Below are 13,833 nucleotides of genomic sequence, written 5' to 3'. Positions count from 1 at the left end.
GCTCAGGTCTCTGCTTCGTTTGAAGATGCATTGTTTCTGCAAAATGTTTATTAGGCCATTAGTTTGTTGTTTGTTACAGAAAAGGATTGTGGCCACCATAAACTTACTTTTTTTTTTTTTTTTAGTTAGGGACTTAATTAAAAAAGAAAAAAAAAACGTTTTAATAGTGGCACTAATTGTCTTGCATAGTTTGTGGAGTACTGCAGATGCTTTATTTTCTTGCTTTATCTTCCTAAAAGCTCCAATGCTGCTACACATACCAGATTGATAGGCAGCCACTAACTGAGCATCCTGCAGACTGTAACCCAGCATACCATTCTGCTTTTTCAACAGGTGTAACTGTGTCCTCCCTGCAGCGGCCTGTCTGCCACTCCACCAAAAGTCAGCTCATCTTCTGTCTTCTGTATCTTACTCTGGGTGGGTAATATTGAGTAACTGTTGATGCCAGAAAGATAAGGTGTATCTGTCATTAACAAAGTTAGCAGTCCTATTGCAGAAAAGCATTGTGACCTAATCAAAAAGTTTCACACATTGAAAAAAATATATTTAAAAATGCATAATAAAAAGCAGCTCACTCTGTTACAGAACATATATGTATAATTATAAAACTATGAACTTTTAACAAGCAACTCAAAACTTGAAAATTAAATATACTAAGTAACAGACTGAAACATAAATTCAGCCTGGGAAGTGACTCCATCCCAGGCCACTCTCTTAGGTGCAAACCAATAGGCTGTTATTTTTGTAGGTTTGCCTTATTTCCAGATGTAGCAGAATAGTTTTAGATTTGGCCACTATTTTGATCTGGGAGGGAAAATTATCAAAACTGCAAACATACAAATAACTGGCACTGGCCAACAAGTAGCCTTTGTGAACACGGAGTTTTTAGTAGGTGTATAGTGTGTTCACTTCCCCCACAGCGTGTGACATAACCCAGTGCTGGCAGAGCACCACAGAGCCCGAGCGTGTCGTTCCGGGCATGCGCAAAACCGCTAAGTAGCACATCTGGATAGGTAGTTCAAATCGACAGAACACCTGTTGACTCGTTTAGAACGATATTGGTGGAAGGTTGCTATGCACTACGGTTGCTATGTGCGTTGCTGAGAGACATAATTACGTCTTTCTTTCTTCTTTTTTTTTTTTTTTTGCCCTGCGGCGGCGATAGTGAAAGTCGCGTTTGATGCGATGATTGTGGTGACAGACAAGGGCAAACGGCAACGGCCAAAACACATGCAAGAGAGAAACGCTGCAACGAAAGTGCGCCAGGCCTGTATGGGGACCTCCAGGCCTGTAGGGGGACCTCGAACTGAGGGATGCTATGAACAAGGTTTGGCTAACTTTTACAGAGGCGAGAGAGAAGTGATATAAGCCACGCCTCATTTCGGAGGCTGCGTAATGAGACGTGGCTATAATTTTGAATTGCAACAGAGTGAGCGTCCTCAAATGCGCTAATATGTGCTAAAAATGTTCTACTACATGTGTTTACTTGATCAACAGTGTCATACAATGTTGGGAGACATACCCCATGTCAACCCCACATACCCCATGGGGATTTGTTTTTGCAGGAGGGGACATCTGAAGGTTCGTTTTCCGTTTATTTCTTTTTAAACACTTGGCCGTCATATTTTACAATACTGTAATTTTACAATATTGTAAAACGTGACGGCCAAGTATTTAAAAAGAAATAAGCGGAAAACGTACCTTTTTTATGTCGCCTCTGTAAAAGTTAGCCAAACTTTGTTCGTAGCATCCCTCAGTTCGAGGTCCCCCTTCAGGCCTGGCGCACTTCCGTTGCAGCGTTTCTCTCTTTCGTGTGTTTTCGCTGCTGAGCGGTTTCTCTTTTGCACGTGTTTCGGCCGTTGCGGCGCGCTTGCCCCTGTCGGCCACCGACAGGGCCCTCCTGTGAGATCCGTCCACTTGCCCTGCTGCTATGTCATCTCCGATCGAGTTTACTGTGCGCGACAGGCCAGACGACCCGCAGGGCAAGGGGGAAAAGTCTGGTGCTCCCAACGGACTGTCCGGCATTGAGAACCAGTCAATGATAGGCCCTGGTCCCCTAACCGTGCCCTAGGAAGATACCATTTCAAATCACGGTGGAGTCAGTTGGTATCGTCCAGCTTGATTGAACACACCTGATCTAGGTAATCAGCAGTGGTGGGTGGAAAACTTGGATACTCAATCCTGGTCTAGAGTTTCGGGAAATATTCGCTTTTTTGTGGATAAATAAAACATCTTAGGATGTCAAAGCAAACATCCATAGCAAGAGATTTACTGCGGGTGTAGGAGGAAGAAAAGGGGCCGAAGAAATGAGGATTTGGGGAGCCTGTCTTAAATGAGTACTGTCAACAACAAACACGATAAAAACATATCCCGAGTCTTCAACAACCAGCAGCACTGATCTGAACAGTTTGACCTTAGTGTCTCTGGAACATGAACTGGCTCATCATTTGGATTATTATGGAAGAATCTCCATAGTCAAGGCCAAGAAATGCCGCCTGGGCCCCAGTCAGTGCACGGTAAGATGAAGTGTTGTTGTTATGTCCAACAGTAAATACCTTGTATATGATGTGATCAATAGAGTCACTATATTGTTTGTCACCATGTGTTAATGAACATAATTGGTTTATTGCTGACTTTGCGTTTGATGCGGTTAAATCATGTTTTCTGAATGTACGATTGTGTGAAATTGTAAGTTGTTGGTATTTTTTTTAGGTTAAGTGTGGTTGAATCACATTGGGTTTGTTATTCAGGTCTGTAATCTCAGCTGTCATTGGGTATGTTAGGACAAACCCACAGTCCTGATCTGGCAGTGAGGTTGATTAGAGAGAGATTCACTCTTTGTGGTCTTTTTGAGGCTCATTGTGGACGTTTTCCTTCTTTGTGGCCATTTTGCTCTTTGTAGTTTAGCATTGCATTGCAGTGATTTGCTTGTAGTAGTTTTGCATCTATCTCTGTGCTTATTGTGTCTTTGTCGTCATTTTGCATTTCTTTATAAGACCCGTGCACCTCTTTGTTGTAGTTTAGTGTCTCTTTGTAGTAGTTTTCATTGAGTTTCCAACAAGTAAATTCCAACAGTCACTTTACACAGGCTCTGGGCCAGGTGCCTCCTGGGCCTGTGCCCAGGCTCATTGAGTAACCCCTCTATGGCCACATTTACTTTGAAGCCTTCCAGTTTATACTCAGACACTTAAGTTGACTTCACTGGAAAAATACATTAATATACTGTCACACAGCAATGTGAAACAGTTATCTGATTATTATTTATCTGGTGAGAGTAAAAATTTGGCAGATGCTGTGTTTTTACACAAGTGAAGTCAAGACAGTCGAAGCAACAGATAAACAGTTTAAAAAAGCTTTGTCGCATATGCTAATGGTTTGTAACTTAGTGCCATTGGTTTGTAGCCCCTCATGTCTATAATGCAGCAGAAACTCAGTTTACTAATGTTTGTAACTACCTTCTTTGAAATAATACATCCCCTTACCCTTAACAGCAAGTGTTTACCCTCAGACAGACCTCTTAGGGCACATTTTCCAAAAGTCCACACTTTACAAAAATGTCCTCTCCCTCTCGAAGCCTCAAGCTCAATTGGGCACTTGCATATCCAGAACTAGAACATGCACACACACACACACTGTAGTGTCCAGTAATAGCCAGACAGTGTTTGGGCCCTCAGTATCTACACAGAGCTGGATGTCATTTAGCAGCCTGGCTGTTAAAGGTTCAAGTGAAGTGCATTAGTGTCTCTGTCCACACAAACACACACAATAGTGTATATGTGCTCGGGTTTTCTGCTCCGAAGTTCAACATAGAAGGTTTGTTTATATGCTGAGTGGTGCAGTGAGAGCTGGCATTGTGGCAGAGGAACCTCCTCTCCACTGGCAAATAGGAAGCTGTTAGTGCTGGTGGGCTGTTTCCAGACCTGATCTGTATTCCCCGGAATGACAAAAATAGTTTCCCCTGCTTTTCCAGCACCTTGATCCATCTCCAGTTCTCCATTTAAGAGATGGAAAGAAAGAGAGCATTACCTTGAGAAGGTGCTCATTTATCAAATACATTTTATTAAAAGATTCTTAGTTATTTCTCATCAACATAGAACTACGGATACATATGAACAAGGCAGATGTGAAGAGGGCAACAACTTCAGCACAGCCGTCTTACTTATTTTTACATTTTGAAACAAAAATAATACAGAGAAAAAAGATATTCAGACCAGAAATTATATTGTTTTTGTAAAAACAATTTTAGAACTGACAGCTGAACCTGAGGACCTTATTCACCTGGTGACCAAATGTCATCACCAGGATAAAGCACCATGTGATTGTTTGATATGAAAGAAAAACCTGATAGTAGTGTACTTCAGTATTGCCAAGGATCTAAATACAGCTCCAAACTGTTGTGGTTTGTTCCTGTATTTGGTCCAAAGTATGTCCAGAGATCACTCTCACAGACATGTCCAGCATTTAGATTACATGCACAGTATAAGCAGGTAGCACAGGACAGCAACTTATCACGACTGACGCACTAGTGCCCAAGCTGGTACTACTCAGATAACACCATTAAAGCTCAGCAATGGCATCTTAAACTACATGGAATTGAATGTAAAATTAAAATACCCTCAAAGTGATATCCAACATTGGATGCCCTGAGATTTTCAAAAAAATTTAGAAAAAAGAAAAGGTGACATAAAAAAGAATGTCTAATTCATTCCATTCTTTGGATAGAGTCAAATACAATTTATGTAATGTATAACAATGTGTAGTCATGGCCATGATCTACACTTATGACAAGGCACAGGGAGAAGTTACTACAGAGGCTGTAGTAACAGGAAGTCTTATTTTTGTAGTTTTGACCATCAGTCCTTCTAGTACCATCAGCACTTTACTCACCAGATTAATTGCAGAAGGCTTTCACTATGTCTCAGGACCCTTTGCGACTAAACTGTTGATCACTTTACAAAACAAAATATGAACAAAAATATAATTTCACAATTTCTTTTCCATTAAATTGGTGCTTACCATCATTACCATTTCCGTGTTTGTTTCTTTCTTACATTCTGTTTCCAAATTACATCTGCCACTCTAGGTTTCCAGCAGTGTGCAGTTCAAGCCTTGGCTTCAGGTGGGTTCATCTTTAACTCATCCTTGTTACTGCTGGGCTTGTGTCCCAGTGCTTCAGCCTCTTCCAAGGTAGTTGTTAAGGGTCTGCCCAGAGTCTCAGGTAGCAGGAGTGTCAACACTCCAATAATAAATGCTAGGATTCCCACAATGAGCTGTACAGGATCACAAATAAACAAAAAAAAAAAGTTAAAATTTGTTTTCTTGTTGGGATAGCCTTGTAGATAGACTATGACAAATGGTTAACAGGGTGCAAAGGTGACACAATGGAGGAAAGATGAAAACATGCAATTAAACAGTGTGTGTATACCTGAGGCAGGTAGACCCAGACTTCAGCCAGGTACACACAGAAGGGGGCAACCACACTGCCAACACGGCACATCATACTGCCACTTCCTACAGCCAGAGACCTGGACGGAGATCATACATAAGGATTTTCTAACATCAGGGTACAGATGTGCCACCAATAGTAAACAAGGAAAAAAACAATTACTGTAAACCTTCTGAAAACAAACAGAAGTTTTTCTATATAGAATACTGTGACAGGCTGTTTCTAAAGAGATAATTCAAAAATAGATTCTTGTTCACTTATTCAGTGTTTCCAGGAGCTGTGCATGTTTCGATTGTGTTTATGCTTACCTGATGATGGTAGGGTAAAGTTCACAGGTATACAGGTAGATGAGACCAAAGGCAATGGCGATTGCAAACTTCCCTATCATACTGAGTGTGATAACCAGTATCTTGATGTCCTGTGGAAAAGAGGTCGATATGGATAGAGAGCCAAGAACTTCCCATGTTAGGTTAGATCGTTGCTGTGATTGTGTACAGCAGCATATGGCCTGGTCTAACAATGCTAAAGATTCTCAGAGAGAAGAGGGAGGCTGCGTGAGGCGATCCCATACAAATAAGCAGTTTTAATTTAATTGGTATTAAGTGTGTGTAGCAATTCTTCAGCAGTGTTTACATGAAAAAAGGGGGGGTTTTTTAATCCTTTGAGCCTGAACACTGGCAGTTGTGTTTCTGTGGTGGTCTGTTTTTAGAAATATGTAAAGATTGCAGATTGAGTACCATTAAGCTGTACCTTCCCGTGAAGGCCTGCAGAAGGCAGTACAGTATCATAAACAGAGAAAAGAGGATAGAAACTGTCCATTATTGTCATCACTGTTTCTGTTGCACTGTGTCTGACCTCATGTTTGTTGGTCAAACCCAGCCCATAAGCAGTGCTAATTTGGTTCACAGGTCATTTGTGGAACATCAAATCTAATAGGGAGACTAAATATTGTGCTGATTCATCATCTAATTGTGCAGCATAGATGGACAACATGAAGTCTTGCACCTTAATATTTACGTATGTCAGTATTTGCGTTTGTTAAAAATGTACACAGAGTGTTTCTCTCTTCTTTCATTCACGGTCTTTATACGTACAGCAGGCACCACAATGATGAGCATACAGGCAGTGCCAGCCAGGAGCAGAGCTGGGGCGCACGTCTTCTTCCTTCCAATTCGGTCCATCGCAAAACAGGCAACCAGATAAGAGGGGATCTCCACTAGACCTGTAAAGGCAAAATCAACTATTTAGCTGGGAAATGAGCTGCAGTTTTTTGTGTGCAACATAATTTTGCAGTGGTAAACAAAAGCCAAAACATAGAACAACATATTCTCCTAACCAATATACACCTCAGGATGAACATATGTGATAGCATACAAAACAAATACTATAAACCAAGTGTGGAGTTACAGCTAAGATGCTCCACCATTTTAGCATTTCTGCACAGCTTGGTATATCAAGCTATATCAACTTGGTATATCTTAGGCTAAGAGGCCTGTTTATTTTCATGGGAAACAGTGGATCTATTATTGTTTTAAATCAGCTACCTAAAAAAAACTTCAACCACTGTGAAACTGTTATAAATGAACACATACACAGAACCCCAGTCGTCATTAAAATCACAAAGGATGTAATCCAATGATGTACCAGTGCATCTAGCAGGATGTTGCTGTATAGTTCTGCAACCACATTACCACTATTTTCCTCCTTTTAATGCATCTGCACTGTCATCATCCGATTATCACTTACCAGCAAGGAAGAGGTTCATATACTGGTTTCCTCCTAAGTTGACTGATCCCAAAGAAAAGACATAGTAGCCTAAGCTGCCGATGAACCAGATGGCCCACACAGTGCATGTACGGCCCACCATCCTCCAGCTCCCAAACAGATCCAAGATGGACAGTTTCTTTTCAGACTTCAGAGGCCGCTTCTCTGCCTCCTGCTCCAGCAGATCTCTTCCATTCTCTCTCTCCTCTGACTGGAGGAGCTCCTCCACCTTCAGCTTGCAGTCAATGCCATTAAAGTGAACTATTGTGTCCATCAGGGCCTGCGCGTCCTTGTAACGGCCCTTTGCAATCAAGTAAAATGGTGTCTCGGGCAACTTCCAGCAAAACAGAAGGAACGGTGTGGTACACAGGGAGAGGATGATCTGGTAGATCCACCAGATTCGCACCAGGTAGCCAGTCAGTGCCACTACCATGACGCCGACTGCAAAGGCTGCATGCACGTGCATAGAAGTCCATGTGCGTACTTTGATGCCAGTGAACTCTGTGACATAGACAAACACTACCACGAGGTAACCACTGGACACCTATGAAGACCAAGGATGGGAATGAAGAGCAGAAGATCATGGACGATGAAAAGAGGGGAGAGAGGAGATACAGAAAAGGGAATAAATTTGTTATGAAGAGTCCTGATGCAGGAGCTGGAATGTGTAAGGGCTGTTTGCTACATGCCAAAATGCTAAAAACATATCACAAAAGGCAACACAGACTTTGAATATACAAGCTCACAGTATTAATGGTGAAATATCGAGCTGCCTGAGCAATTTACATCATTATTGTTACTACAAAATGCACAGCGTCTTGTTGTTAGGAAACATATGAAGAGATGCTTGTCTATGTATTGGGCACTTGTAATTTTTACAGATCAGTAGCCACTGTGGCCTCAAGGAACAAGTTGAAAACAACTCTGTTTTTTACCCTTAAAAAAAACAGGTTTTTACTGCAGTATATCAATATATCTGCAACTTACAAGTAAACATATTTCAAACATTTTCTTTGCCAGAAGAATAGATTTTTATTTTTTAGCTCAGTGTAATGTATGTGGCAGGAATTAGATATTGACTCTGCAGTGTGGCTGGTGTGGTGGTGCTGTTTGAGCCCACACTATCTGAGTGTCTGATTGTATGTGGAAAAACAACAGCTGTAGCTGAGGAGAGCTGGAGGGTTAGATTAGAAGACATGAGTGAAACTTAAAACAGTGCACAGACTGTAGAGAAGCTTTCAGCGCAATTTGCTGCCACATGGGCTTGGACCTATAATGACTCTCTTCCTCTGGCTTGTAAACATGTTTTTCATTCACATACCATGTATTACTCTCCCTAAACACCCGATCCAACAAAGACACTCAGTTGTCTCTCTTGCGTTACTTGCTCTCAAATTCCTTATAATTACTGTTTTTCAATGCATAAACTGGTGAAGTGAACACTGCCCATGTAACAACTTACAGTACAACAAAGGTGTGAATATATAGTGATAGTGATATAAGTAACAGTGATAGTTTTGTTCTTTTTGTTTCTTATATTACACACAGCTGTTACGGGCAGCTTCTCTGGTTTGTATTGGCCTGACTGCAATATAACTAACAAGAGGTGGCTCCTGTCACTGAAAACATTAATGATTGGCAGGGGTTTGTTTTTTTTTTAATCAGAAACATCCAGACATTGGGTACATTGTGAACCCAATGAAAGGTGTTTACAAGCAGTAAATGACCCCCTCCCTCATCCCATGCTGGCTTATGCAAAGGTCCAGAATAAACCATTTTAAATGACATTACTGCTTTAAAAGATTAGCAACAGGCACATTCATGCTGCATTGCCTTTATCAGGGAAAGTTCCTGGAACTGTGCCGGATTTTGTGCTTTCCAGTACAGAATTGCACATACTGAACTCACCATGGCAAGGAAGAAGCGCAGCGTTGCAAAGAAATAGTAGTTTCCAGAGAATGCAACAGCCACCCCAAACCCAAACTGACAGAGGCTGGTGAACATCAGAATCCTCACACGACCAACTCTGGAAGAGAGAAACATTCACATTGGTAGAGAGGTAAAGAACCGTTAAGTCAGCAGACCAAAAATATGCAGTTTACAGTTTTGTTGGGAAAATCAGCTTCTTATCTGACTGATCATTGTGGCTCTAGTTAGCTGTGATGTTAAGAGCTTAGTAGTAAACTAATACATCTTATTTTGTGTAGATCAGATTGCACTTGCAAGCTCCAACTAGCGAAACAGTCCAAATGTTCGCTGCAGCACTGAGAGCAACGGAGCTTTTGCTTATTGATTTGCATCAGTTAGACTTGTGTATTGTTTAACGTCATTAAGTTTTCTGTTGAAAGCAACATGGGCATGGGATTGAACTTTGCTCCCTGACCCTTTTGGGTGCAGTGAAATGCAAAACTTCACCTTGCAGTGTAAACTATGGAGACTCCTGTTTGGTCACCTGAGCTGCCCTGTTCTCCTAACATCATCTTCTGCTACTCTTATCTCTACTTTCATAATTTAACCAAACATCCCTCGATGCAATCATCCACACCAACAGTCCACAGTAACCCCGCCCCTCCCACACACCCCTATACCGCAGCCCCTGCTTACCTGTCAGCAATGTCCCCAAATACAAGCGCTCCGATCAACACGCCCAGCATGAATGAGGGCTGGCACAGCTTGGCCAGCCACTCATTCTCACACACCAGGTCCCACTCCGTCACTATGCTTTGGTAAACTTCACTGTGGTCATAAAGAAACTTGCCGTCGCAGGCTTTCACTGTTTTGTTGCCATCGAAGTCATATGAAAAGCCTTTTGGGTCGATGCGCAGGGCGCAGCGGCACCGGCTCAGCTCCCACTGTTCTCCCTCACTCGTCTTCACCACCAAGGACCCCTCGTCTGGTCTAAACATTGGCAGGATGTCTTCCACGCTGTGTCCTGTCAGGTTGTGGTACAGAACATCGGTGATGTTGCCAGGCACACTGCACACGAAGTTTGGTGTGTTCACCAGGAAAACAGAAGCCAGATAGTGGATCCCACAAGCTATGGCCTGGAAGACCGCTGCAAAGTACACACATGCCTGAAATCTGGATAGGAAGAAAATGCATTACAATATGCTGACACAAGCACCGAACAGCGGATGGTAGCAGCCATGATCCCCCATGGAACAGATAACTCCAAAATACAGAGGACGCAGACGAGAGAAGACGCAGCCCTCAGGGGAGCTGACATGTGATAGAAAACGCGTTGAAATGAGATTTTGCGCATATAAAATTAAGGGAGCGAGACCTCGTGCTGTGTGTGTGCGTGTGTGCGTGTGTGTGTGTGTGTCCATTATCGCAATGAATTAAAAATAACTTCAAACGTTCAGAACTTTCTGTTCCAGAGTTACTTTACTGGCTGTGGTCTAAGGACTACAAAACACCCCCCATTCATAAAAATCAAAATCGACCTTGTTAGCATTCAGTCCGGAGAAGAGTAGGCTACAAATGTTCTCTGTACCTTTTGAAATGACCGAGCTGGTCGAATATTCTCTCTGCGGTCATTTTCTCACGGTGGGTTTACACGTGGAGTGTCCGGTGCGTCTCTCTCTCTCCGGCGGCCAGCGGATCCCGAGCGCTCGAGCGTGAAGTAATAATAAAGTGTTGCTGTCACTGAGCAGAGACAGGGTAGGAGGGGCGCACGGACAAACACAAGCGGATCTGATTTCAGCCGCTAAGTCAGATTAAAAAAAAAAAATGTCGCTTTGACTGGAGACAATGATTGAACGTCGAGGAAGAAAGTCACAAATAAAATCACTCATGAGATCTACAGGTGTCCTGACCCCTGTGATTACATTTCACATTTGCATACAATGATGAAGCACGTACAGTGGGTTTCAGTGAGCTCTAGGCCTTTCCAATTAAGCACTGATCATTAAGTCACTTTTGAATATCCCTGATTGCTTTTTCTTAAACCTCAGAGAAATGTTCTTGGATGAAGTCACATGTAACCTAATCACAGCATGTGGAGCTCCTAAATTAGTGATGTTATCAGTCTGGAAACAGGACTGTTTCTTCTTTTAATAAATAGGCTACCCTTGCATCAACACCCACCAATGTAACACTGGGTTTCTGACATCATGGAGTCATATTTCCTCTGAGGTGTTACTCCTGTCGGTCTTTTTAAAAACAAGTAAAACAAACAGCTGCTGTAAATATGAAAGGTGTTTACAGCTTAGGCATAGCAATAATAGCTGCTTACTTTTTAGTCAACACAAGGTCGTGTTGTTGAGCTCAAAACCAGCAACGTGCTGCATTCAGGGTAATCACCTTTTCCCCTTTATTACACTCAATTTAAACCAAGACCTGGTTAATTTATTATCAGTTACTCTGGACAGAAGTGGGGGGGGGGAATTACTTTTTCTCCAAGATTTTTTTTTTTTTTTTTTTTTACAACTTTACATCTCAAACTCTGGCGAAGAGAGATCTGAACCATAAAATATACAAATAATTGTAGATGTGTGGCTCGAAAGCAATGTTTAGTCGCTACCTTCTCCTTTCATTGGTGCTGTTTTCCATTGGCCTTGAACCTGCATCTGATGTAGGTATAGCTATATTTATTTTCTCATGCGTTAGTAATGTTTGTAGACATAACACAGTAGTAACATGATAATGCAAAGGGTGACAGTTTGAATTCTGATTAACTGAGAAAGACTAAATGCGGATTTCAGTCTGTAGTCACTGATCAGAAGATGACTTTTATTTTGAAATGGAAACAGATAAAATCCTACATCAGTTAGTTTTTCTATTCATTTCCATTCCAAACATACAAACTGTATAATAAAGACCATACACTGTCAACTGTGTCACACAGGAGAGGCCTAATTTGAAATACATAATTCATGCAGTGACAGAGACAGTTTATGAATAGCATGCAACCTTGAAATGAACAGCAAAAAAAATCATCTTTCAACCGCCAACAAATAATTCATACATTAACAAGTGTCTGGTTTGATTACCATAAACAAATACAACTGGATCATCAGTGTCTCTGGGTCTCCACAGACCACAAAGGCTGGATTCTACAAGAAAATTTGACTGTTATTAGACAATAAAGAGATTGATTCATGTCACAAACAGATGGTGCCACAAAGAAATCAGTGAAGTTATTGTCCTCTGATTGTATGTTTGGTTATGGTTTTGAAGGTGAAAACCTATGTATTTTTTAAAAATTGTTTATTATTTTTGGTAATCTGCTTTCTGGGAAGAGCTGTGTTGCCGACTATAACCTCTTTCCCTCTTCTTCCTTATTTGCTGGGTCCCTCCTTACTTGTTTTCACTAGCACGGAGAGGCTGTTAAAACTGGTAAAACCTGGCATCACGGCGTCATTAAGAATAAAAGCTGGTTATCCATTTTGACGGTACTGTGGGATTTACTGTACTTGTCAGTTTGTGTGTTTAAAGTTTTAGGTTTGTCTTGTTTGTGGTTGTACTACAGTGAAAGTGAACAAAAGTTCTTAAGTGTGGATCATTCTGAATTTGAGAGTGCCATCTAGTTGACTATTCTGACTTTGAGGACTTTGTGTATCCATGTGTGTCAAAAGCAAATACACTCTAACCTTCACCTGCTCCTGTCACAACTGGCTGATTCTCACCAGCTGAGGCTTTTGCAAAGTGTCCAAGTCTCATATCCCAGACTGCACTCTAGTGAACAAACTACCTTGTATCAGTCCGGTTTCATCTAGTTTTGTGAGACGTGAATACAACACTGCATATATCAGAGGAGTTCCTGCATGTAGCTTGCACCCTTTCTCTTGGAATTTTAAACCCAAAAAGATATCATTTGTATAAGCTGCCCTCAAATCTTTTTATAGCTGATAATCAAATGGGCCCATGAGCCAGTAATTGTTTTACACTTTTCCTCTAGTGGCAGATGTTTCCAATGCTCCTCTTCCCTCCACTCCTCCTTGCCCGGAGGCTCAATTTACTTTTTGTTCTTAGTCTCTGACAACTTTTTGTTTATACTAAGAATGAGAGTAACAGCTACACTACCATTCTGTAGGTTATTAATAATAGTGTATGGTAAATGGTCTTATACTTGTAGTACACTTATTTGACACTCGAGTGCACTCAATGCACTATTTGTCCATTCACCCACCTACTGAGACACCAATAGACCCGCTATTCACCAGGAACAACTTGGGGTTCAGTGTCTTGCTCCAGGACACTTTGACATGTGGACTAGTTCATGGCCAATGTGCTCTACCTACTGAGCCAGAGCCACCCCTGCTGTTGACACATTGCTTTGTTTAAGTCACAGTTAAGATTTTTCTGCCAATATGATTCATATGTTTCATCATCAGTATCACACAGTACCTTCGTTCCAAGCAATACAAATGGTTATTTGGTCAGTTTTTTGAGCTAAGGGGGAGTCTTGACATGACTTCTGTTTGACCTTTGTCTTGCCTTCTGTACACTGCTAAATAAGGAAGAGCTCATAGATCAAGTTTACATGAGCTCTGCGCTTCTAGGTCTTATTTTGGTAGAGGTGAAGGGAGAGGGGGAAGAGGAAGCCAGGCTTACATGAATGTATTCCATGTGGCAGCACAGTTTGGCCAAATTATGACAAATCATCTACAGAGCAAAGA

At 41.6% G+C, this 13,833-nt stretch overlaps 1 protein-coding gene across 2 annotated transcripts; it reads right to left on the bottom strand.

Annotated features, from left to right (window-relative positions):
* Positions 1 to 4,038: 4,038 nt before the first annotated feature.
* On the bottom strand, positions 4,039 to 10,847 carry slc22a16 (solute carrier family 22 member 16). Of its 2 annotated transcripts, none has more exons than XM_026318198.2 (8): positions 10,707 to 10,847; positions 9,815 to 10,291; positions 9,119 to 9,236; positions 7,193 to 7,754; positions 6,541 to 6,668; positions 5,755 to 5,864; positions 5,426 to 5,525; positions 4,039 to 5,270 (listed from the first exon to the last, which is right to left on the bottom strand). In XM_026318198.2, the coding sequence occupies exons 1-8, from the start codon at positions 10,748 to 10,750 to the stop codon at positions 5,103 to 5,105; spliced, it is 1,707 nt and encodes a 568-aa protein (XP_026173983.1). In that variant the 5' UTR covers positions 10,751 to 10,847; the 3' UTR covers positions 4,039 to 5,102. The 2 variants fall into 2 exon arrangements, with proteins under 2 accessions (XP_026173983.1, XP_026173984.1); XM_026318199.2 differs by having other exon boundaries at positions 9,815 to 10,265; positions 10,707 to 10,822.
* Between the last annotated feature and the right edge of the window lie 2,986 nt (positions 10,848 to 13,833).

This window comes from Mastacembelus armatus, chromosome 24 (genome assembly GCF_900324485.2).
Source record: "Mastacembelus armatus chromosome 24, fMasArm1.2, whole genome shotgun sequence".
Classification (NCBI taxonomy): Eukaryota; Metazoa; Chordata; class Actinopteri; order Synbranchiformes; family Mastacembelidae; genus Mastacembelus; species Mastacembelus armatus.
Note: the sequence above shows the minus strand (reverse complement) of the source record. Positions and strands in the feature narration are given on the sequence as shown.

Bases quoted from the DNA above. Each gene is read 5' to 3' on its own strand.
- slc22a16 (XM_026318198.2), bottom strand. From the start codon at position 10,750: ATGACCGCAGAGAGAATATTCGACCAGCTCGGTCATTTCAAAAG. The intron at 7,755-9,118 runs GTGAGTTCAGTA...TGGTCTTCATAG, and splicing joins TGCGCTTCTTCCTTGCCATG to GTGTCCAGTGGTTACCTCGT. The intron at 5,865-6,540 runs GTACGTATAAAG...TCTTTTCCACAG, and splicing joins TCATCATTGTGGTGCCTGCT to GACATCAAGATACTGGTTAT.